This window comes from Scyliorhinus torazame, chromosome 13 (genome assembly GCF_047496885.1).
Source record: "Scyliorhinus torazame isolate Kashiwa2021f chromosome 13, sScyTor2.1, whole genome shotgun sequence".
NCBI lineage: Eukaryota > Metazoa > Chordata > Chondrichthyes > Carcharhiniformes > Scyliorhinidae > Scyliorhinus > Scyliorhinus torazame.
Window position 1 is genome coordinate 15,714,972 of NC_092719.1, and position 26,515 is coordinate 15,741,486.

General features: G+C 44.6%; 1 protein-coding gene across 4 annotated transcripts in view; it reads left to right on the forward strand.

The window, feature by feature from the left end:
- Positions 1-26,515, forward strand: part of mkln1 (muskelin 1, intracellular mediator containing kelch motifs) — a 195,571-nt gene that overhangs the window by 137,726 nt on the left and 31,330 nt on the right. For 3 of the 4 annotated variants that reach the window (XM_072471106.1, XM_072471109.1, XM_072471110.1), the window contains 2 exons: positions 130-259; positions 19,245-19,392. In XM_072471106.1, the coding sequence (XP_072327207.1) occupies positions 130-259; positions 19,245-19,392 (278 nt within the window). The remainder of the gene's footprint in view (positions 1-129; positions 260-19,244; positions 19,393-26,515) is intronic. The other variant, XM_072471107.1, reaches the window with a different exon arrangement.

The following is a 26,515-nucleotide window of genomic DNA, read 5'->3' on the forward strand; positions in this document are numbered from 1 at the left end:
TTGATAAGCAGCTGTGTCCTCTTTTTTTTCCCCCCCCTTTAGCCCCCTTCCTTGAAAGGTATGTGCATATGAGATGTGGAGTTTCCCCACTATGATCTTTACGCAAAAACAATTTTTTTTCTGTTTCAGAAAAATCGGTGCCTTTACGTATTTGGTGGGCAGAGGTCAAAAACTTATCTGAATGACTTCTTCAGTTATGACGTGGACAGTGATCATGTGGAAATAATATCTGATGGCACAAAGAAGGATTCTGGTATGGGTAAGACAGAAGTCTGAATCCTACACATTTCTAAATAAATTGTGTTGCCACTTTGATTTCACGGACTAAAAATTTATAAACTGAGAAGTGTGTTCTTTTAGGTTATTGTAATTAGCTGTGAACTGGGATACAGCTACGCTGCGTAAATTGCTGATATTATCTTTGGACTTCTAGTTGCAACATTTATTGCAAACAAATAAAAGACAGGCACCATCAATCAACGTACCTCTTAACTTGAATTATCTGATTATTCACTTTTTAAGCACTAAATTGCCACTTCATGTAACTGCACCACTCCAATCTGAGGAAGCTGCGGCTGATCCATTGGACAGTAAAATGGAGGGCGGAGGGGGGAAAGTGTACGTTGTAATTGGGTCATTTAACAATGTTTTGTTTCTCTCGGTCTTGACTTAAAAAAGCATTGTTACTTCAACTGGTCTTGTGGTTAATCTCCAAGCATTTATTCCGAGTTGCTGACATCAATAACTTGACTGTGGTGGGAGTGAAGGCACCTTAGGTCAGAGGGAAGAGCAATAAAGCTAAGTTATGTGACTCATGGATCCCTTGGCCATGACTGATTTATATTTAACTGAATGTTTTTCAAAATACACAGGCCCCACTTTGTCTTGATATTCAGACTCCTGTTTAAATTTGTGAGCTGGGGCATGGTGTTTATTTTCATTTAGCCCTCTGCATCCAATAGAATGTGGTGCTAATCTCAAGAAGATGAGAAACGGTTTTGTTTTTTCCCAGGTAATTGGTGAGCAGTGCTAGATCTACCTGCAGACAGCATCTTCAAGAAGCGACTACTTCTACCTTGTGCATTTCCCCTTTTGTAACTCATTGTAGGTTAAGGCTGAGAAGTGTTGACCATCTATGTTGTACCTCCGTCAAGTATCTCATTCTTCATTTGTGAGATTGGACAGTGAATGCTGCCCTTGGAAGGGGGTCAAATACTCGGCTGCTGATGTCCACTGTCCACCTGTCTAAATCTTTTCTTGAGGAATTGCTTAGCCGCATGGATATGTTTGCTATTTTTCCTCCTCTCTTTATTTTAGATGTGCTAACCCCAATTTTAGTGCTCTTCCAGTTCTTGGTTTTGTATATAGGATTGAACTAGCACGTGTGGAAGTAGGGTAATACTGTGAGCAGCTGTTGCGCTGTCCTTTTGTGGCAACTGTAACGCCCTGAAGGTCGAAGGCTTTTAAAGCAGACCAAGGCAGGACAGCAGCACGGTTCAATTTTCGTACCAGCCTCCCCGAACAGGCGTCGGAATGTGGCGACTCGGGGCTTTTCACAGTAACTTCATTGAAGCCTACTTGTGACAATAAGCGATTTTCATTTTTCATTTTTTGCATACAAAAAGTCACTTGGTAGTACACAACAGATCGCTGCATATCGCGCAAACTCATGGAATGGGCCTAAGGCTGACACTTTAGGTCCTGAAGAGTACACCGTCTACCTCTGAGTACCCTAGAAAGGTAAGGTGTTTCTCAAAATTTGAGCAACAGGTGGAGGCAGCCATTGCACGTTGTTACTGTACAGTAGCAGCACGAGTGGGTATTCTCCACCAACATGATGTTGCTGTCAAGCTGTCTATCACAAATGAGCAATTTGGTATATGAATTACAATGCCTATGTGATGCCACGCTGTACATCCTGATGAATGGATCGCATCAAACAGCACATCTTTTTGGCTTTTCACAATAGGCAAGGTATTGACCGTACCCAACCAGTCTGCTTCCAAAACTCAAAACCGTGTCCAGCATTCTATGTGATTCTGCAATTAAACAATCCTGATGGTGCTAAGACTTGCATTGAAAACCAACTTAAGATTCAGTTAGGCTTACAGTGCACCTTACTCATGAATGCTGGGAGCCACAGGGAACACACAATGCCCTGTCCCTTGCAGATTGAAGGCACAAGCGCACACTGCATTTTTAAAAACTAAACAGAAGCTTGAGATCTGATCATTTCCTGGTTGATTCCCCAGCGCAATGCCTTGTCCAGTCTGGGTCAACCTACCCGATTTAAATTAAAATTAAGCTGGTCAGTTGACTGTTCCATGCTGCATTCTCTGTGGTAATGCCTCCACCAATCGGAGTCTACTTGCCAACCAATTAGCGCACTCGTCACACGCAATATAAATTGTTTCTCTCTCTCTCTCTCTCTCTTCCCCCCCCTCCCCCCCCACCCCCCACCCATTACTGTTGTAAAGTTCTTGACGGACCATAATAATTGCAAGATGAAAAACTTTGACAGCATGTCTTTTTTCTCATCAGTACTCAAGTTTGCATATAATTAAATCTGTAGGCTTGGTTTGGTGTCTCTTCTGTAAAATTAATTTGCTATTTAACCTTACTCTCAACATCGAAACGTAGAAGATAGAAGTGTGCGTAGGCCCTTTGAGCCTGCCACACCATTCTTATGGTCATGGCTCATCATCAGGTTCAGTACCCTAACCCGCCTCCTCCTGCTCTCTCTCCCCCCCCCCCCCCCCCCTCCCCAACTTTCTGTGGTAGTTGAATTCCACAGATCCACCACTCTGCGTGGATACATTTCTTCTCACCTCAGCCCTAAAAGGCTTATCCCTTATTCGCAAACTATGACCCCTGGTTCTGAACTCCCCCACCATCGGGAACATTCTTTCTGAATCTACCTTGTCTAATCCTGTTAGAATTTTATAAGTTTCTATGAGATTCCCCCTTCACTCTTCTAAACTCCAATGAATATAATCTTAACCGACTTAGTCTCTCCTTGTATGATAGTCCCGCCATCCCAGGAATTAGCCTGGGAAACCTTCGCTGCACTTCCTCCATAGCAAGAACACCCTTCCTCAGATAAGGACACCACAGCTGCACACAATACTCTTGGGACAGAACAATACATGTTAATGCCTTCTACAGTTCTGATAAACAGCAAATCTAGCTCTATATAATTGACTTGGATCATCCATTGGGACCTGGATTTAGAAGAGTGAAAAGGAAAAGGAGGACTGGTACCAGTGTGATGTACTAAACGCTTGGATGTGCTTATCACTAAAACAGGACAAAACAATTCCCTCAACATTCTGATTGTAGTTGACCTAAATGTCATGTTCTGCCCTTGCATTATTTGTAAGGTTCCCTTGAGTACTGGTGGCATGAAGAAACAATGACTGCTGTTAGAAAATGAATGGAAAGATTGTATGACACAGACTGCTGATGTTTCCCTACAATCTTTGCTGTTCTTGTCTGGCAATGTAAATAAACAGCTCTGAGCCATTTCCTCATTTACAGACTGAGATGAGAGTCATTTGCAGTTTTGAAAATGGGACAAAGAGCTAATGTTCTGATCTGGCTGTTATGCTGCAAAGAAATGCACAACACTTGTCCAGCTGTTCCACACTAAAAGCTGGCTGGGTTCAATACATCAGTCTTTCAGATGCTGACTAAACCCTTGTGTATAGAGCCTTCATCCATCTACCTTGCCCCACCCTGCCTTTCACTTTGCCTCTTCTCAGACTTTCAAATGCCCCTTGAAATCTTACCCACATCTAACTTTCCCATAGTGCAACGTCAGTATCTCCCCTGTGAAGTGCCCAAAACTGCTTCTATGCTAAAAGGTGCTTTGATGTTGCTTGCAACGTACGCTAGTACTACAGGCCCAAAGACCTCATGTACCACAATCTTTCAGGTGCCAGCACCTGTCCAGAGTAAACGGCCAGAGGGCAGCAATTGGAAAGACCTGGTTAGGATTTGGGTCTTCCTAGTGGCTAGCTTCAGTGAGTCTCACTGGTGAAGGGGTGTGCACTGGGAGCAGGCTGCAATTTTAAGGCACCTAACCCAATACTCAAAAGATGCACAGTCCAGATGACCTGCGAAGTTCCCCAAAATTATTAAACCGCTTTGATGAATAGGTCCAGCTACTGTTACAAGCTCACAGTACTTGAGGGATTTATTTCAGAAAATAATGTTTTGGGAATAATATAGGAGTAATTTGAAGTCTGATCTATGGTAAGTGTAGCACGCATAGGAGGAATAGATTATATCAGATTTTTGGTCCGAAAGATTTCCACCATGAGTGGATTGTTTTGAATTTTATGGAAGGAATGGAGAATATTTCATACAAGACAAACTTGAGCGACTTGCATGTATTTCTTTGCAGTGTGTTTATTTTTGTTCTCTGGATGGGGACAGTGCATAGTTGTGTTTATTGCAAATTCCTCTATGATCTGCAGACATTCAGAGCAGGGCAGGAGTCACTGGCAGTCCAAACTTAGAGGAGGCAGGATTTTTAGCATTGTTGAAAGACTGCTCACAGAGCAGGCGTTTGATATGTTGGCACTTTTCAGGACCAGTTGTAACTGGAACAGATTTGCCTAGTTGCTAATTAAAGAATTTTAAATTATGTAGGCACCTTATCACAACCCTAGGTCCCAGATCACTGCATTCAATAGATTACTTTGAAATGCAATGGCTGTTCGTCAAGTGAAATAAGTGACACTTTACACACTAACAAAATTCAACCATGTAGCAAAATGGAAAATGTGTGGAGCTGGGACCAGAACACTGGGAAAAATTGTCCCCCTTCTAATTATGCAATAAGGTCTTTAGCATCTACTTAAACCAGCAAATGATTCCTTGATTAAATGTCTTATGCAAAGGATGGTATCTTTGACAGTACTGCACACCCTTATTGCTGTATTGAAGTGTTCTAGATTACACAATCAAGCCCTGGAGTGGGCCTCAACTTGAAACCTTCCTGATTGTATTACAAGATGTTCCTCGGTGGCACATTAAGAGTGACACAGCAAGGGTATCAAAGAGTAAAACACATAGAACATACAGTGCAGAAGGAGGCCGTTCGGCCCATTGAGTCTGCACCGACCCACTTAAGCCCTCACTTCCGCCCTATCCCTGTAATCCAATAACCCCTCCTAAACTTTTTGGCCACTAAGGATAATTTAGCATTCCCAATCCACCTAACCTGCACATCGAGTCTGCACTGACCCTTTGAAAGACCACCCTACCTAGGCCCAATCCCCATCCCTGTAACCTCACCCAAAGAGCCAATAAGCATGTCCAATCCACCTAATCTGCACATCTTTGGACAGTGGAGGAAACAGGAGTACCCAGAGAAAACCCACGCAGACACGGGGAGAATGCGCAAACTCCGCACACAGTCACCCAAGGTGGGAATCGAACCCAGTTCCTTGCCGCTGGGAGGCAGCCGTGCTAACCACTCCGCCACCGTGTCGCCCAATGTTACTTGATCCACAAAACAAATTAAATTATTATTCATTGGTACGCATTCACTAAAGACAGGATATCACTGAATACTTACGATCGAACCACCGTGTAACCTTTTCTGAAAAACCTTGAAGATTTTGGTATTACAGCACTTGTTTTGTGTTGATAATACATCTCCCTCCTAGTTTTACTGTTACTGCTGAAGATTTCTACCAAGCAGAAAGTGCGTGAGATCCAAAGAAAAAATGGCTTTTTGCTGCTTCAGGAACAAGGCGATTTGTGTTTATAACTGCAACCAAAGTTGGACAACTGCAGTTTTGCTGTTGTCTGCAGTTGATATGCATTAAAGTAGCTTAGTTGCTTTCACTGCTCTTAGCCTTGGAACCTAAGTGATGCCTGGGTGATGGAAGGAAAAGGGAAGAATAAACATTGCACAGCTTAATGAATGATTTATGCAGAGATTTGCCCTTTGACTAAAATGTAGTTTGCAAGAAATATAAGTTAGCAATAAATAAAGTAATTTGAGATTTCTGGGATGAGATGGAGAAATATTGCTCACTTGTTTCTTCCGCATCACCCTGTTGCACTCATGCCCCCCTATATCCAAGAAGCAACCAGACGCACATGCGTATTAGGAGCAGAAGTAGACCACTTGATCCCTTGAGCCTGCTGTGCCATTCAATAAGCTCAAGGCCTATCCAAATAACCTTTCACCCCCATCTCAATCAAGAATCAATCTGGCTCTACCTTAAAAAAATATTCAAAGAATCTACTTGCACTGCCTTTTGAGAAAGCGGTCGAGAGACTCAACCCTCAAAAGAAAATTCTCCTAATCTCCAGATTTAAATGAGTGACACCTTACTTTTAAACAGCTCTAGATTCTCTGACAAGAGGAAGCACCCTTTCCACATCCACCCTGCTAATGCCCCTCAGGATCTTAAAGGTTTTGATTAAGTCAACTCTTACTGTTCCAGACCAGTGGACACAAACCTAACCTCGCCAACCTTTCCTCATAAGACAACCCATCCATTCCTGTTTTAGTCCAGTAAATCTTCTCTGAAGTGCTTCAAACACATTTACATCTTTCCTTAAATAGAGACTAATACTATGGGCAATACTCCAGATGTGGTCTCACTAATACCCTGTATAACTGAAGCATAACCTCATTACTTTTATAATCAGTTCCCTTCAATAAATGATAACATTCTATTAGCTTTCCTTAATTGCAGTACCTATATACCAGCACTTTGTGATTCATGCAGTAGGACACCCAGATCCCTCTGCACATTAGAGCTCTGCAATCTCTCACCATTTTGATAATAAACTTTTTTACTCTTCCTGCCAAAATGGATCATTTCACATATGCCACATTAAGCTCCATTTTCCAGGTTTTACATATCTATGTCCCTGTGCAAACTCCTTGATTCCTCTTCACAATTTACTCCCCTACCGATCATTGTGTCGCCAGCAAATTTAGCAACCATACCTTCAGCCCCTTCATCCAAGTCATTTATATAAATTATAAAAAGTTGCGGCACCATCATTGATCCCTGGGGCACACCACTTATGGCATCCTGTCAACCAGAAAATGACCACGTATGCTAATTGCTTCCTGTTAGCTAGATTCCTGCAATCCATGGCAATAGGCTACCTCCTACGCCATGAGCTTTTATTCTCTGCAGTAGCCAGCTGGAACTGCACCACTGACCTTCAGTGGGGTACCAACATTAAAAAAGGAAAATGAGACAGATCCTCAGTGCTACTTTTGGATTAGTCAGTCACCCTGAGGATGCGTGTCGTTAATTGACTGTCTACTCAGTTGCTTGGAGTCTGTTGTTACTGAGCTACTATTCCTCCTGTTTCTTCACCAGGCTAGTCCCTTACTAGCTACCTTCGTATTCTTTGCCAGCAGCGTTTGACCTCATTAAAACGGACACAGCTGCCGTAGCCATTCTATATGCAGATGAGAAAAAAGACAGAATTGCGTTTATGTAGTGCTTTTGGTGTAGTGCCATGGGAGTGTTTACATCCACCTGAGAGGGCAGACATTTAACATCTGATCTGAAATCAGCATCTCCAATAATACAGCACTTCCTCGGCACGGCACGGTACTGCACTGATATCTCGGTCCTCATTTTTGTGCTCAAGCCCTGGAATGGGATTTGAACCCACAGCCAGCTGATTCTGTCTCAGAGACGAGATGCTGCCAACTGATGAATTCTGCAAGCCTATTAATTTCCGGTATGTTTTAAAAGCATTTTGTGCGATTGTATTAAATGTTTATAAGTACAAAGTATTTTGTTACCATGGGAATTTCGACGACAACCTCTCTGAGCATTTAGAAATTCTTGCCTGAACTTGTTAAACCAGGTAAGATGGGATTGAAAACTTAGAGCAAGGATTTTTGTAATATTACCTTTATTAGAATGGCAGCAAATAATGGGTTCTAAATTGTGATTCTCATTTAGACAGTTGGGTATAGCTCTCCCTAAAAATTCACATTAAGGATAACACGGGTTGTAATCTTTGTTTAAATATGTTGGAATTTGTTTTATTTCTAAGTGACTTGCAAAAAACAGTCATTTTTTGAAGCAAATTGAGTGACCAGCACTCTGAGCGACACTTCTATTCCACCTACACAGCATGTGGCTGCAAGGATTCCAAAAGGCGTCTTTTCAGGCTGTGGAATTGCAAGGTGCCATGGTCGCATCTGTTTAAGCTGTTTTAAATTGTACGTGTAATTTTTATGTCTTCAATTGCTTGAAAGTCCCTCTTATATTTATTCTGCTATGTCTGGAAACGATACAATACTCCTGGAAGCCAATGCACATTTAGCACCAAATCAGTGGGATACAATTTATTGCGCTACTCCCACTGACTACCTTCCATGGCACTGCTCTGTCATGCTTCCAATCTTGCCTCTTAACACTGGAACTAAGTACATTTAAAAAAAAAAAAATTTACGGGATGGTGTGCTGCTGGTTAGGACAGCATTTATTGTCCATCCCTAGTTGCCCTTCAGAAGGTGGTGGTGAGTTGCAGTCTTGCACCGCTGTATTCACAGGTGTAGGTACACCCACAGTGCTGTTAGGGAGGGAATTCCAGGATTTTGACCCAGCGACCTGTGCCGCAATGTTTCTTGCCCCCCTAGCCCAGGACCACCTTTACTTGCTGCCCAATGGCAAAATCTTCTGAAAGCATGGCGTCAGCTTGCACATGTGCCAAATGACATTCAGCTTTGCTTGCACTGATTCCATATTGCTACCCTTGACAACTCGTAACATTTAACACCTGGGTGGGCTGTGGTTTCTTTCAGTTTAATATCAAAGCCAACTCTCTCTGGCTGCTTGCCAGCACCTCTGTGTCACTTGAGTGTGGACAGACTCCATCAACCTCTTTGGCTACCGGGCATAGTACAGTTATGAACCTTGATTGAGCATAGTCGCTCAGGTTAAGGCAGTGAAATTGGACTACACCAGCAGCATGGAACTGACACAGCAAATCGGCAGCTGATTTTTTTTCAGCGTGATTGATTTTCTTTCCATTGAAGTCGACAGAATAGTTTGAATTCGTTCAGCCACCTAGCTCCTGGCTGCCATCTTGCTTACCTTCAAAAGTCTGCCTAAACCATTTTCCATTGATTTATATTTTGCCCCCACTTTTTCCCCCCTCTTGCTCACCTTTCACTTAAAAAAAAAGTATTTGGAGATCTTCTGTTCATAAATTTTTCAAAATCTTAATTTGCAGAATTGTTACAGCGCACCAGGAAAGCCATTCAGTCCATCCTACCTCCACTGGCTCTATGAATGAGCAATTCACTTAGTTTCATTCCCCTACCTTCTCCCCATATTCCTCAACATTCTTCCTTTTTAGATAAATCAAATTCCCTTTTGAATGTCTCGATTGAATCTGCCCCACAACAGTCTCAGGCAGTGCATACCAGACCTTACCTCTGGCTGTGCGAATTTTGTTTCCTCTTGTTGCTTTTGGTTCTTTTACCAGTTACTTTAAATCTTTGTCTTCTCGTTCTCGATCCTTTAACGAGTACTCCCCATCTACTCTGTCCAGACTCGTAACTTTGATTACCTCTATCAAATCTCCTCTCGGCCACCTTTTCTCTGAGGAAAATAGTCCTTCGCGCCTTAAAGGACGGAACTCCGTACAGGGCGCAATGTTCTAGCTGAGGACAAACTAGTTGAACGTAACCACCTTGCTCTTGTACTCTCTGCCCCTATTAATAAAGCCTAGATACTGTACGCTATATTAACTGCTCTTTTTAAAAAATATATATATTTATTAAGAATGTTAACACCATTTTTCACCCTTACAAACAACCCCCCCCGGTAACAAAAAGAAAGAAAGCGCACATAGCAAGACATGAACATGGTAAAACAATATGTTACAGAGCTTTGTACATTGGATTCCTCCCGTACATGTCAGTTTTCCAGATCCTTCATGTATTTTCTTGCTCAAATACCCCCCAGACAGACCCCCCTTCCCCCTCTCCCTCTCCCTCTCCCTCTCTCTCTCTCTCTCTCTCTCTCTCTCTCTCTCTCTCTCTCTCTCTCTCTCTCTCCCCCCTGGGTTGCTGCTACTGCTGACCGACCTTCATTAGGGCAGCACAGTAGCCTTGTGGATAGCACAATTGCTTCACAGCTCCAGGGTCCCAGGTTCGATTCCAGCTTGGGTCACTGTCTGTGCGGAGTCTGCACGTCCTCCCCGTGTGTGCGTGGGTTTCCTCCGGGTGCTCCGGTTTCCTCCCACAGTCCAAAAGATGTGCAGGTTAGGTGGATTGGCCATGATAAATTGCCCTTAGTGTCCAAAATTGCCCTTAGTGTTGGGTGGGGTTACTGGGTTATGGGGATAGGGTGGTGGTGTTGATCTTGGGTGGGGTGCTCTTTCCAAGAGCCAGTGCAGACTCGATGGGCCGAATGGCCTCCTGCACTGTAAATTTTATGATAATTCTATGATCTCCCATTCCCCTTCGGCCAGTGCAGCAGCAACCCTATTCCCCCCCCCCCGCTAGACCCGTGTCTAGCTCTTTTGCTCCCCCCCCCCCCCCCATAGCACTCCCGTAAGTCTGCTGACCCCCGCTCCCCGTGTGGGAATCTCCCAATCAGTGTGCGCTCCTCCATTCCCCCCCCCCCCCCCCGTCCTTCCCTTGCGCGGGAAAAAGCCCGCGCTTTCCTAAGCCTGCCCTGCCCCCTCTGGTGCAGCTCCTGTTGCGACCTTGACTCCTTTTCCCCCCCTCCCCGAGCCTCCTCTCCCTCCAGCACCAGCGCGTACGGTCTTCTCACCCGGCCCCTTTCCCCATACCCATCCATCCCCCAGCCCGTGGAACATTTCTTGCGCGTGATTAACATGTACAACAAACATCAAACATCCCCCCCCCCCCCCACCCTCACAAACCCTCAGTTTGAGTTCAACCTTTCAATTTGAATAAAGGTCCAAGCCTCCTCGGGCGTTTCAAAATAGTAATGTTGATCCTTGAATGTGACCCACAATCGCGCTGGCTGCAAATCGGCCCCCTCCACTCCTTCAGGGAGACCCAGGATCCGAAGATTCTTTCTCCTCTACCTGTTCTCCAGGTCTTCGAATCTTCACGCCCACCTCTTGTGCTGCGCCTCCACCCTCACCGCCAGGCCCAAGATCTCATCCTCGTTCTCATTAACATTTTTCTGCACCTCCTGGATCTTTACCTCGTGGGCCTTCTGAGTCATCCCTAATCCTTCAATCGCCGACAGCATAGGCGCCAGCATCTCTTTCCGCAGCTCCTCAAAACGGCGCTTAATGAACTCGTGCAGCTCCGGCCCGCCTTCCACTTTATCCCTGGCCGCCGCCATCTTGTTTTTCTTCCCTCGCTTCTCCCGCTGCTCCAACGCTGCTTTTTTGGCCGTTTCACTTCTCGTCCGATCCATAAACAGTGAAGGGGGACCTCACTCTCCCCTTCCCACACGGAACGTCGTCAAAAAATTCCCGTTGGGGCTCTTCTAGAGAGCCCAAAAGTTCGTGATCGCGGGAGCTGCCGAATCGTGCGGCTTAGCTCCGCATCGCCGCAACCGGAAGTCCCATTAACTGCTCTTTCAACCTGCCCTGCTACCTTTAATGATTTGTGGTCACGTATACCAACGCCCCTCTGCTCCTGCCTCTCATTAAAATTTTACTTTTTGTTTTATATTGTCTCTGTTCTTCCTACAAGTACAAATCATTGTTGTTTGGGCAAGTGATTTCCAAATGGACGTACATTGATAAAGAGGTTGCTTTGACCTCATTTTCACCCTTGAATCTAGCCCAGTGTTAGTTTTGGGGCAAACCTTCTTCACCCCCACTTGGTTTAGATGTCGTGATAAATAGCAGAATTGGATAGTATTCTGTTAAGTTTCCTTCAGTAAATCTGAAGAAGTTGAACAAGAACAATCGCTACAAGTTGGAGTCTAATTCCATTCAAACCAAGCTAAACAGAGGTTATCAAAACTGCTCAGCAAGAGTTGATTGCTCCAACCTGCATAGAAAATTGAACAGTTCAACTTGCTGTATGCTGTGAACAAGCTCAGTTGATTGGAACTGATTTTGAATCTTTACAAGCATGAGAGGTAGCTCAGAGAATTCGAGCCATCTAAGAAAATTAGAAAACAGAAACATGAAAACATTTTGGGCAATAGTCCTGACCAATGTGCTTTATCTGGCATTGCAGCATACCTGTCCTTCATGGTAGCTTTGTCCCACATTATCCTGTTCCAGTTTCAGCTATGTCATGATTTTATCTTGCCCGAAAGAGAAAATGCTGGAAAATCTCAGCAGGTCTGGCAACATCTGCAGGGAGAGAAAAGAGCTAATATTTCGAGTCCGATCACTCTTTGTCAAAGCTGCCCACTGTTTTTAGTCATACCTTTAAAATGATGGTTGCATTTTTTTGGTACAAGCATTCGGTTTTCTAGTGCAACTGCATAGTATTCTTGACATGCTGATTTAAAAAAAAAACAACAACAACTATGAATTACCAGTAATAAATATTCACGTATCACGCATCACATATTGCTGTCTGTGTAGTGTTCTCAACCCCTGAGACAGACCCTTGTATGCACAAATGCAATTAACTATCATTTACTGGGTTGTTGACGTAACCATGAAATAGGTGACTTGCACACTTGGACCTCAGCTGTTGTCTTGTGCTCCTGACACCAGCCAGTCAGATTTGAGATTTTTTTCCCTAGTTATAGCTGCTGCTGGCTGTACCCTGTACAGCCACTCAATAAGATTGTAAAGAAGAGCTCAACATCGGGCAGTGGTATTTATTTAAAACACCATATTTTTGTGACAGTGAGGTGTGGAATCTTTCAATATATTTCGCTAAAGCTCTTACTCTAGAGTTTGACAGCATCTGTATTGGGGAAAATCTACATCGACCATGACTCGTCACAGTTGAATGTGCACCTGAAGATTTTATAGTTGCAACATTAGTAGACATTTATTTGAAGATTTTGTTAGGCGATGATCAACTTGTACCAGTCAATGGCCTTTACCTTTGGCATTCAGAAATTTAAGAGCAGGATTTAGGCCCTTTGTCCCATGAAACCGGTATTTCCATTATGTTAGCTGCAGCAATGCTTTTGTGTCAATTCACAACTCTGCAATTTCCAACAATAAACACAGTCCCCAGGTAAGTCTCAGTTTTGATTTTAAGCATCTCGGTTGACTCTGCAATCCTATATTCCATGTTCACTGTGAAGGATATCTTTCAGTACAGACTTTCACCTAGCTTTGCTCAAATGCACAGAAAATAGCTCCTTTTTGCTTCTGCAAGGAGGATCTATTCCCTATATGCGCTTTGAATGTATTTTTGTGGTTCTAAGTATGTGGTCAGATAATCCCTTTAGGCATTCCTCAGACATGGAGATGGTTCTGAGTTCTGTCCCAGATAGCAAGCTGGTAAATCATACCTCCGGAATTGGGAGGGAGGAACTAGAGAAAATTACAATCACAGGGAAGTGGTACTTCGCAAATTTTTGAAACTGCGGTTTGACAAGTCCCCAGGTCCTGATGGATTTTATCCTATGGTCTTAAAAGTAGTGGCAGAGGGGGCAGCACAGTGGCGCAGTGGTTAGTACTGCGGTCTCTCGGCGCCGAGGTCCCAGGTTCGATCCCGGCTCTGGGACACTGTCCGTGTGGAGTTTGCACATTCTCCCTGTGTGTGTGTGGGTTTCACCCCCACAACCCAAAGATGTGCAGGGTAGGTGGATTGAACACGCTAAATTGCTCCTTAATTGGCAAAAATTAATTGAGTATTCTACTTTTTTTTTTTAAGTAGTGGCTAGTGAGATTATTGATGCATTGGTTTTCATTTTCCAAAATTCACTAGATTTGGGGAAGGTTCCATTACATTGGAAAATAGCTAGTGTAACTCCTCTGTTCAAAAAGGGGAAATGAGACAGAAAGCAGGAAACTATAGGCCAGTTAGCTTAACATCTGTTGTAGAGAAAATGTTTCAAGCAGTTATTTAGCTTAGATTTATGTAAGTGCCACCGGGCAGAATCAACCTGGTTTTGTGAAAGGAAAATAATAATAGCCAATTTACTGGAGTTCTTTGAAGAAGTATCAGGTGTCAAGCCCTCTGAAAATCCTAGATGTCTCAATAAGGTCACCTTTCATTCTTCTGAACTCCACTGAGTGCAGGCTCAACCTCTCCTCTTAAGAAAATCCCTATTTTTATACATCATCCCTTTTGAAATAAAGGCCAACGTTCCATCTGTCTTCCCTATTACCTGCTGAACTTGCATGCTACCTTTTTGTGATTTATGCAGGAGGGACCCTGTGTTGCAGCTTACTTCAGTCTTTCTCCATTTAAATAATATTCAGCTCCTTTATTCTTCCTACCAAAGTGCATAACTTCATAGTTTTCCTCCATTATGTTCCATCTGCCAAGTTTTTGCTGACTTCATTAACCTGTCTATATTCCTCGGTCGACTCTGTGTTATCCTCACCACTTTCCTTCCCAGCTATTTTTGTGTCATCCGCAATCTTGGCAAGAGTACGTTCACTTCCCGCATCCAAGTCATTAATATATCTAGTAAATAATGGTGGCCCTAGCAATGATCACTGTGGCACTTCATTCTTACAGGTCGCTAGCCTGAAAATGCCCCTCTTATCCCAACTTTAGCTTCTATCAATTAGCCAATCCTCTGTCCATGCTAATATACTATCCCGAACACCATGGGCTCTAATCTTATTGAGTAGCCTTTTGTGCAGTGCTGTATTGTCTCATTTAAGAAAAGATGTAATTGCATTGGTAGCAGCTCAGTGAAGGTTTACTAGATTAATACCTGGAATGGGCAGGCTATCGGAAAGAGACATACAAGACCTTGACAGGGTGGATGTGGAAAATGTTTCCTTTTGTGGGAGAATCTAGACCTCGGGGCTGCGTTGAGGGACTCTGGAATTCTCTTCCTCAGAAGGTGTTTGAGGCAGAGTCTTTACATATCTTTAAGGCAGAATAGATAGAGTGCTGATGAGCAAGGGGGTGAAAGGCTATTGGATGTGGACAGGAATGTGTAGTGATTACAATCAGATTAGCCATGATCTTATTGAATGGCGGAGCAGGCGTGAGGGCTCAACTGCCCTACTCCGAATTTGCATGTTTGTATGGTTCCTCGTCCTTTTTCCTCATTACAGCTGGGTCCAACTCAATGGATAAATCAGCCTGGCTTCAGTTTGCCTATTTCCCTCCCACCCTGGGATCAAAAATCCATAAACCTCCATATCCAGTACGAGCAGCTAATCTCATCAATATAATCATTTAATTTGCTTCTGCGGTTAAATTGGCTAACTAGCACTCAGAGAAAACACTTGCATCATCCCAAACTGGTGATCCACTGTGTTGCAAACATTGCATGGGACACAGTTACGTGTAAGAAGCTATGTACCAAGCTGAAGGAACAGTGTGATCTGGAGAGCCCGGGTTATTACAACCTGTACTTGTGGATTGCTAAATCTGCCAAGTGTTGCTCAGCCAGGGTGGCGTTCACTCAATTTGATTTGCGTTTAGAGCGAAGTTTGAATTTTTAAAAGAAGTATCTAGGTTTTACGGCAGCAAAGACTTCTACATTGCCTTTAAACTTTAAAAAAAAAAATGTTATCCCCAAATGAGGTATTTGCAAAAGTGGCCAGAAGCTTGGTTGAAAATGTTGATTTTATGAGGATCATTTAAAGAGGCAGATGGAGGAGTTTAGGAATGGCTTAAGTAAGTGAAGGAGCAGCTGCCTGTAGTTGACTGTGCACAAGCGGCCAGAGTCAGAAGAACAGATTCGAGGGAGCCATGTCACATTGGGGGAGCTGGCAGAGAAAAGAAAAGGTGGGGTAATGGAGGAATTTCAACACTGGGATGTAAATGTTTAATATTGGAAATATTTTGGGAGCAGGCAGCCTGTGTAAGTCAGCAAGGACGTGGGTGAATGACCAGCAGAAATTGATGCTGAATGTTGTACAGGCAGCTGAGTTCTGGGCAAACTGAAGTTTAGAAGAATGCGGAGGTTTGAAGGCAATCTGGGAGAACGTCGGAATAACTAACTCTGGAGGCGTGAAGAGTGAAAGTTGAATACAAAGTTGCGCACATGTCGGCCTTGATACCACAGTAGGTGGTCTTTATGATGGAGAGGATATGCAGTTGGAATTCCATTCAGGTCAAATAGAACAACAAGGTTGCAAAGAATGAGAGGAGGACAGGGAAAGGGTTGGCCCATAAGGGCACAATATGTTTGGTGGGTTGAAGATGATTGTTCTGGTTTTGCCAGTGTTTGTCTCGACACAAAAACTGAAACTCATCCAATTCTTGATGTCAGTTTCTCTGATTCCCTTTTGAAAGTGACGATTGAATCTGTTTCCACCAAAGGCAGTGCAGAGCAGATCATGAGACAATTTTAACAAGACATCAGAAGTGATAGCTAGAAGAGCAGGAAGCCAGCAGTTAATGCTGCTTTCAGTAGTAAACTTATCATTAGCAGCTCCAGGGGTAGATGGATATTTAATAATATCTGATTGGTAAACAAACTTAGCATTGTGGAAACATGGAAGCTGTAGTTTTGCAGCTCCGAGCAATTAGTTCTTGCTCTGATCTCATTCTGAGCCTGATTTTTGCATTTTGTTTGTTTCTCCTGTGTTCTTTTGCATATGTGAGGTGGTAGAGTTTTTTGTGTGTTGAATTCCCAGTATAATGAACAGCTTTTCTACTGCAGCTCCTTATCGAAGACTGGCTTAAGAAGGCGGCCATTTAGATTTTGTGCCCTAATTTAGCAGCATCCCACTTGTGTTTCTGTCAGCTGGTGTTTCTATACTAACTATTCTTAGCAAACAGTCGGGGCATTCCCAGTTAAGTACCTGAATGATGGGAGTGGATGCAAAGCCTTTTTGGAATAATTCAGGAAAACAGTATTTCAGGAAACGATCATACCTTGGGTTTGATTGATCGTAACCCATCCACTGACTTTTTCACTGTCTTCAAATCATTTTTTTATTCCTTAGAATCTTGTCTAGTTACTTCCTTAACACATTTACACTGTTTTCTTCAACAGCCTGCCTTGGTACCTTTTTCCACATGTCTTTAAATGTTCTGATCATGGTGCATGTCCATATATTTACAGGGGGGTAGTGGCAATGCTATTACACATTTTATGGTGAAGCATGATATTCACCATGCTACTCAGAAGTGGTTGACATCTGTTGGAAAAAAACCTGTGATCAATGTTGCCTCTAAGCTGTGCAGCCTTGCAGCAACCTGAAAATTCCTGTGCAGGTCTCTGGTCATCTGCTTTAAGTTACCACGCATTGTGCAGCCACATTAAAAAAAAAATTAAGAGGGCCGCACACTGCAAAAATAACATTAGAGGACATGTTGGATGTGGCTGCTGCGGTTATCTGTTAACCAGGAATTATACTTGGGGGAGTGGAAATAAATTATATCTTTTTCAAGTCAAATAGGCTGCAAGATGATGCACCTTATGATGGAAAGTCAGACTCAAATCACGCTTAGTAATCAGTAATCCTGTACCCAAGTCAGACTGGTGAAAGATTATTTGAACCCTTTGCTTCTTTGAATGATTTGCCCCCTCATGCTTGTTCCATCAGTAGACACTATTGATGACTAGCCAGCAATCCTGGCTCATTAATGGGATATGCAGGGGTACATCTACCACTCTGTATCACGCATTGCTGCCCTGAGTCAGTACCCTGATGGATGAAGCGAATGGACAGACTGAAGTAAACTCTTTGCTTTGTGCTAGTAAAGTTCAGCTCAGCTGGTTAAATTCCAGTACTCCTGCCTACAGTTGTGGAATCCCTATATCTGTTGCCAACCTATATCTAAACCTTTTTAGACTTGATAAATAGAAGACTCTTATATTGTCCTCCTGAATTGTACGTTCTATCACATATTCACCTCGATGAGGAATGCTGTTGGCTCCATTTTAGCTCATCCATTGAGAACAGTCTATCTTTTTCTCTTCCTGTCAATCATGGTACAAGGGAATGTACACCCATGCTACACATGATTTCAGGGGTTTTGCTTCCTTACAAAAAAACAAGTATCTTCATCTTTTTAAAATTCAAAACTCAATCTTGTGCTAAAGCTCAGTGTGAGGGCTGTTACGTTATGATGCCTTTTTCAACGAACTGGACACTGTTCTTAAGGTCTGCTTTTACCAGAGAACTGTGCAATTTAATCATTCTTGTTTCGGTTTGCTATTTGTTGATTCATGTTTGCCTTGTGATCATTGCTCTGATTTGATTGGGCACACTGCTTCATAATTTCAACAAATTTAATTGGACTTTAAATACTTTTCCAACCAAGTTTTTTAGTCTAACTGAAGCCTCCTCAATAATGAAAACCCTTGATGCTGTCCCAAAGTAACGCAGGATCTGAAGAATAGAGATGTTGGCTTGTCCAATACTTCAGTAAGAAGCTTTGAAACTTCACTGATGAAAAGTATTATGAAGTGTCAAAAAGAGGGTCTGTTTCCCCAGCTGCTCTTCATTTCATTATAAAATAATTAGACTTCAACATGCATTTTAACTACCAGTGCCTCATTAGAAGTCCCAACATTTCTTTTAGAAAATGTATTTGGAAACTACTTGTCAATTCAGCAGCCTAATGAGTACTGAATACTTTTATCAGAACCATTTATTTTCCTATTTTAACATGCTTAAGCTGATTTGATTTTCATTGGCCATAGGAGTTCATAAGGGTAAGAATGCTTTTTTGTTAAATGACTGATGCAGTACGAGTGCAACAGAAATTACTGGAAAAACTTAGCACGCCAGATGTCATCTGGTGCTAGAGCACAAATTAGTTGGCCTTTTGGAAAGACCCTTCAGACATGGAAATGGACAGTATTTAACAGGACTAGGGAAGGGTGGTATGAAATGATCGCTCAAGCATGCTGTCCTCACTCCATACGCTGTCATTCTCTCATGCATTCTCTCGCATACATATCTACCTAGGAGCGACCTGCTTTTTCAAAGATGTACCAGCGCACTCATCCCCTACCTTTTATTATTTAACAGCCCTAGAGAAAAAGTGAGCTGTAGTTTAAGTCCACTGTAGGATTTTGCCTTTTGCGCAATATGGGTGCATCTGTTTTGCAAAGAACTGTAGAGGATTGAGAGGTTTTAGTGACCATTCAAAAATGGTGTCTCTGAAAACATTTTACAACTTGTCTAAATATTTGGTTTGAATAAGTCATTTTCTGAGTCATTGCACTCTTTAGTTCCAATGACAGGTTTCACTCAGCGGGCTACCATTGACCCAGAACTGAATGAGATTCATGTCCTCTCGGGCCTCAGTAAAGATAAGGACAAGCGGGAAGAGAATGTTCGGAATTCTTTCTGGATTTATGACATCGCCCGGAATAACTGGTAAGTTCTGAAGCAAAACATTTCCCGAGTACTAACCACACAGCTCTTCCATTTTTGGAGTTCCCCAGTGGTTTGTTGCTGCTCAACAATCGGACACTTTATTTTGCTTTTGCTGTTCACAGCGCTAATATTCATGGAAACCCTGCAGTGCCGATAAATGTTACCATAGAATTGCACAACTGATGCAGCACAGGAAGAGGTGATGCAGCCCCTCGTGCCTGTGCTGGGTCCGCGATATGGAAAGAAGAAATCAAAACTGCAGTTGCACGACTTTGTATTTTTAGTTTCCGTATTTACCATTACATTTGCGTACTTGAACTTTTCCTTATCAGTTCCCCATGGTAATCAGTTCCCCTAGATAGTCAAAACTGTGAGCAGCTGCATCTTTTCTGATCATCTAAGATTTGAATGAGAAACTTGACTGACCTTCTTACCCTCATTTGCTTACCTCCCCAGAAGTAGTTGGCGCAAATCTTGCCTGACCTTCCATTGTTCTCATATATGTGCTTGACTGACTAAGACAATGGAAAGCACCACTTAGTCAGTGACATTGACAACAGAAGCTTGAATAGGTTGTATGGCGTGACCATCGATCTTGGCCTTTTTGAAAAGCGTTTCAATGTTTTATGACGTGGCTTCAGTCTATTTAATTTTCAGTTCATTCCACAAATATACCGTATAATAAAAATGAATCATAGAATCCCTACAGTGGCTACTTGGCCCATCGAGCCTGCACTGACCTTTCGAAAGAGCACCCTACCGAGGCCCAATCTCCTGCCCTATACTGGTAACCACACCCAACCTTTGGACACTTGGGGGCAATTTAGCATGGCCAATCCGCCTAACCTGCGCATCTTTAGACTGTGGGAGGAAACCGGAGCACCCAGAGAAAACCCACGCAGACGCGGGGAGAACGTACAAACTCCACACAGACAGTCACCTGAGGTCGTATTTGAACCTGGGTCCCTGGCGCTGTATGGGAGCAGTGCTAGTCAGGCATGAACTTTAGTTTTAGTGTATGCACATTGTACCTACTCGCAAGCAAGTGTCCAGTCTCTGTTTCATGTCTACCTTTGATAGTATCAATAAGAGTGACAACTATAGAAAATGGTAAATACCCCACACACACCGACCTGGAACACAATGCCTGAAATGGTGATAGAGGCTGAAACCTTGATGGCATTTGAAAAAAATTAATTTACGGGATGTGGATGTCACTGGCTAGGTCAGTACTTGAATGAAGTGCCATAACATAATGGAATATGGACCAAGAGCTGAAAATGGAATTAGGCTGCATAGCTTTTTAGGGCGTCACAGAAATGATGGACTGAATGGCCTTCTGTGTCATAAACGTTTATGCTTCTATCCATCATTGGTGCGATGCATTGGAATACATGAGCTCCATGCCTTGGGCTATAGGCACTTAAACCACCTACCTGAACTGCAAATTAGAAAATACATTTTAATATTCCTGCTCCATTTTATTCGTGATGGAATTGGAGTTTTGGCTGGCAACTCTGACTAAAAATGATGCAGCAATCTCTGCTCTGATTTTAACCTTGACCTTTGAGGGATGTAGCAAATTCTGTTCAATTATTTTGTGCAATTACTGGTAATGTGGATTCTTCTAGAAACCCAAACTATTTCAACACGGATTGCTCGTTGTATATCATGGAATGGTTGCAAGACAGAAGGAGGCCATTCAGCCCAACATGTCCATTTTGTGCCCAGTATATGATTCTATGTAAGATGGTGGCTGGTTCCACTCTTGCCCTTTCTCTGAAACCCTGCAATCCTTTTGTCTCCTGGGTGCTTTTGCAGTTCCCCTTTAGAAAAACTACACGAGAGAAATGCATTCCAAATCCTAACTAGCTGCATAAGTATGTTTCATGTCGCCCTTGTTTCTTTTGCCAATCACCTTAAATTGTGTTGTCTGGTTGTCGCCCATTCCGCCAATGGGAACAGTTTCTCCCTCACTCTTTGTTTCAATGTCTCATGATTTTGCACACCTCTGATCAAACCTTCTCTCTGATCAAACCTTCTCTCCTCCTCCTAGAAGGATTACACCCCGGTTTCTACAATCAATGTGTGTAAATGAAGCTCCTCATCCCTGGAACCATTATTCATAAATCTATTCTGCATTCCTTCTAAAGCCTACATATTCTTTTTTTTTAAAATTATATTTTTTTCAAATTTTTCGGCCAAATAAAACAGTACAAAGGTTTTTCCCTTTTTACAACAATAAAACAATACAAATAACAGTGACCGGTTTTAACAAATAAATAAATAATATATAAACTAAATGGCAACTGCCATAACAAAAATAATAACTCTCCCAAATAATAAAATCAAACAATCCAATATACATAACCAAGTACAAATATCTATACAAAAACACCCCTGAAGACTTTAGTTCCCCAACTCCTGGCTATCTGAATTCCTAAGTACCGGAAATCTCTTGTTACCTTCCTCAGCGGTAAATCATCTATTCCCCTGCTCTGCTCCCCCGGATGCACCACAAACAACTCACTCTTCCCCATATTCAATTTGTACCCTGAGAATTCCCCAAACTCCCTGAGTGCGTTATCTCAGGCATCCCCTCCACTGGGTCCGCAACATACAGCAATAAATCATCTGCATACAATGATACCCGGTGTTCTTCTCCTCCCCTGAGTACTCCCCTCCACTTCCTGGAGCCCCTCAGTGCTATGGCCAGGGGCTCAATTGCCAATGCAAACCGTAACGGAGACAGGGGACACCCCTGCCTCGTCCCTCTATAAAGACGGAAGTAGTCAGACCTCTGCCTGTTCGTGATCACACTTGCCACCGGGGCCCTATATAGCAGCTGTACCCATCCAACAAACTCTTCTCCAAAACCAAATCTCCTCAACACTTCCTACAGGTAGTCCCACTCCACTCTGTCGAATGCTTTCTCGGCGTCCATCGCCACCACTATCTCCGCCTCCCCCTCTGGTGGGGGCATCATCATCACCCCTAGCAGCCTCCGTATGTTCGTGTTCAGCTGTCTCCCCTTAACGAACCCAGTTTGATCCTCGTGGACCACCCCCGGGACACAATCCTCTGTCCTCGTCGCCATCACCTTGGCCAGGAGCTTAGCATCTACGTTCAAAAGGGAAATGGGCCTGTAGGACCCACACTGCAGCGGGTCTTTTTCCTTCTTCAGAACTAACGATATCGTCGCCTCCGACATAGTCGGGGGCAACTTCCCCCCTTTCCCTGGCCTCATTAAAGGTTCTCGTCAAAAGCGGGGCCAGTAGGTCCATATATTTCCTATAAAATTCCACCGGGAACCCATCCGGTCCCGGGGCCTTCCCCGCCTGCATGCTCCCAATCCCCTTTACCACCTCCTCCACTTCAATCTGTGCTCCCAGTCCCGCCCTCTCCTGCTCCTCCACCTTCGGGAATTCCAGATGATCCAGGAAATGCATCATTCCCTCCTTCCCTTCCGGGGGCTGAGCCTTATACAACCTCTCATAGAATGCCTTGAACACCCCGTTCACTCTCTCCACTCCCCGTTCCATCTCTCCCTCCTCATCTCTCACCCCACCTATCTCCCTCGCCGCTCCCCTCTTCCTCAATTGTTGGGCCAGTAGTCGACTCGCCTTCTCTCCATACTCATACTGTACACCCTGTGCCCTCCTCCACTGTGCCTCTGCCTTACCAGTGGTCAGCAGGTCAAATTCCACGTGTAACCTTTGTCTTTCCCTGTACAGTCCCTCCTCCGGTGCCTCTGCATATTGCCTGTCCACCCTCAGAAGTTCTCTCAACAATCGCTCCCTTTCTTTACTCTCTTGCTTCCCTTTATGTGCCCTTATGGATATCAGTTCCCCTCTGACCACCGCCTTCAACGCCTCCCAGACCACTCCCACCTGAACCTCTCCGTTGTCATTAAGCTCTAAGTACCTTTTGATACACCCCTTCACCCTTAGACATACCCCCTCATCCGCCAATAAGCCGATACCCATTCTCCAGAGTGGGTGCTGTTCTTTTTCCTCTCCTACCTCCATATCTACCCAATGTGGAGCGTGGTCCGAGATGGCTATGGCCGTATACTCCGTCCCTGTCACCTTCGGAATCAGTGCCCTTCCCAGGACAAAAAAGTCTATCCGTGAATATACCTTGTGAACGTGGGAGAAAAATGAGAACTCCTTACTCCTAGGCCTAATAAATCTCCAGGGGTCTACTCCTCCCATCTGCTCCATGAAGTCCTTAAGCACCTTGGCCTCTGCCGGCCTCCTCCCGGTCCTGGACCTCGACCGGTCCAGCCCTGGATCAAGCACCGTATTGAAGTCTCCCCCCATTACCAACTTGTCCGGGATACGCCCCAACATACGCCTCATGAAGTTTGCATCATCCCAGTTCGGGGCGTATACGTTCACCAGAACCACCGCCTCCCCTTGCAATCTGCCACTCACCATCACGTATCTGCCCCCACTGTCCGCCACTATGGTCTTTGCCTCAAACAGTACCCGTTTCCCCACTAAAATAGCCACCCCCCTATGCTTCGCATCTAAACCGAATGAAACACCTGCCCCACCCAACCTTTACGTAGTCTGACCTGGTCTATCAGTTTCAGGTGCGTCTCCTGCAACATAGCCACATCTACCTTTAATTTCTTTAGGTGTGCGAGTACCCGTGCCCTTTTAATCGGCCCATTCAGCCCTCTCACGTTCCACGTAATCAGCCGGGTTGGGGGCTCTTTACCCCCCCCCCCCCCCCCTTGTCGACTCGCCATCCCCTTTTTTAACCCAGCTCCTCACCCGGTTCCCACGTACCCGTATATCCCACCGATGGTGCCCTCCCGTCTCAACCACCCCGCCCCATAACAGCTCCCCCTTCCCCTTAGCAGCAGCAACCCAGTTAACCCCCCCCCCCCTCCGCTAGATCCCCCTCTAGCGTAGTTACACCCCCCATGTTGCTCCCAGAAGTCAGCGAACTCTGGCTGACCTTGGCTTCCCCGTTTGCCCTCGGCCCCTCACTGTGCGAGGCCCCCTCCTTCCTGCGCGCCTGTTCCCGCCATAATTACCATAGCGCGGGAGCAAAGCCCGCGTTTCCCACTTGGCCCCGCCCCTAATGGTGCAGTTCCCTTCTCCTTCCCCGTTCCTTCCCAGCAGCGCCCACAGTTCCTCATCCTTCCCCCCGCCCCCAAAACGAGGGGAAGAGAGAAAAGTTACAGAATTGAAAAATCATCCCCCCCTTCCCCTTCCTCGCCCCACATAATCACCCCACCACTTTATCCCAGAAGCTCTTTCTCTCGCCAGACTATTCCAGCTTCTCGTCCACAATGAATGCCCACGCCTCTTCTGCCATCTCAAAGTAGTGGTGCTTCCCTTGGTGTGTGACCCACAGTCTCGCCAGTTGCAACATTCCAAATTTAACCTTTTTGTGAAGCACCGCCTTAGCCCGATTGAAACTTGCCCTCCTTCTCGCCACCTCCGCACTCCAATCCTGGCATACGCGGATCACCGCGTTCTCCCACCTACAGTTCCGCGTTTTCTTCGCCCACCTTAGGACCATCTCTCTGTCGTTGTAGCGGTGAAACCTCACCACGATGGCACGAGGTATTTCTCCAGCCTTTGGTCTTCGCGCCAGAACTCGATAAGCTCCCTCCACCTCCAAAGGGCCCGTCGGGGCCTCCGATCCCATTAGCGAGTGAAGCATCGTGCTGACATATACCCCGACGTCCGCCCCCTCTGCGCCTTCGGGAAGACCCAGGACTCTTAAATTCTTCCTCCTCGAATTATTCTCCAGGGCTTCCAACCTCTCCTCACACCTTTTGTGCTGTGCCTCGTGCGTCTCTGTCTTCACCACCAGGCCCTGTATTTCGTCTTCATTTTCAGCAGCCTTTGCCTTCACGACCCGAAGCTCCAGCTCCTGGGTCCTCTGCGCCTCCTTTAGCCCTTCAATCGCCTGTAGCATCGGGGCCAACACCACCTTCTTCAGCTCTTCCACACAGCGCCGCAGGAACTCTTGTTGCTCCGGGGCCCATACCAAACGGCCACCTTCCGACGCCATCTTGCTTCGAGCTTCCCTTCCTTGCCGCTGCTCCAAAGGATCCACTGCAATTCGGCCGCTTTCCGCTCCTTTTTCCATATATATCCGGGGGGATTCCCTTCTATTTCACGGCACAGTGATTTTGGCCGTTAAAAATTGCCGTTGGGGCTCCTATCAAGAGCCCAAAAGTCCGTTCCAACGGGAGCTGCCGAAATGTGCGACTTAGCTGGTCATCGCCGCACCCGGAAGTCTACATACCCTTTCTAAAGTGTGATGCCCAGAATTGGGCACACTATTCCAGTTGAGACCAAACCAATGTTGTACGACCTTTTTTGTCCTCTATATCTCTTTATAAAGCCCAGAACCCTTCTGCCTTTAACTACATAGTCAATCTACCCTACCACCATCAGCAATTTGGGCAAAAATATCCTAGTTCTCTGTTCTGCAGCCCCTTTACCTCTCTTCATTGCCTCTCTTCTTCATTCTCCCTACCAAAATATATCACGTCACACTTGCTTGCATTAAATTTCATATGTCCCACAAATCTACTCATACCACCACTGTGCCAAAATCCTCTAGATGTCCATCACCATCCTTCTCCAGAGCCTCCATGCTTTCTGTCATAGGATCCCTACAGTGCAGAAGGAGGCCGTTCGGCCCATAGTCTGCCTAACCCCACCTAAACGTTGGACGCTCAGGGGCAATTTTGCATGGCCAATCCACCTAACCTGCACATCTTTGGACTGTCACCTGCACATTTTGAAATTAAAGTATATCAAAACCTGCTGGTCCTGGTACTGACAGCCTGGGAACCTCCTCCATTAGAGAAGCAACTATTCATCACTGCTCTGTTTCCTGTCACTCAAGCCAACTTGGTATCCTTGCTGCTACTGTCTCTTTTATTCCATGGGCTTCCAGTTTCTATGTAGCAATCTTGCCAACCCTGTTTGGAAGTCCATGCACATCACAACTGCACTCATCAACCCTTTGTTACCTCATCATAAAACTCAGTCAAGTTAGTAAAATTCTATTTTCCTTTAAGAAGGCTGTGCTGGCTTTCCTTGATTAATCCACATTTATCCAAGTGACTTAATTTTGTCCCAGGTGT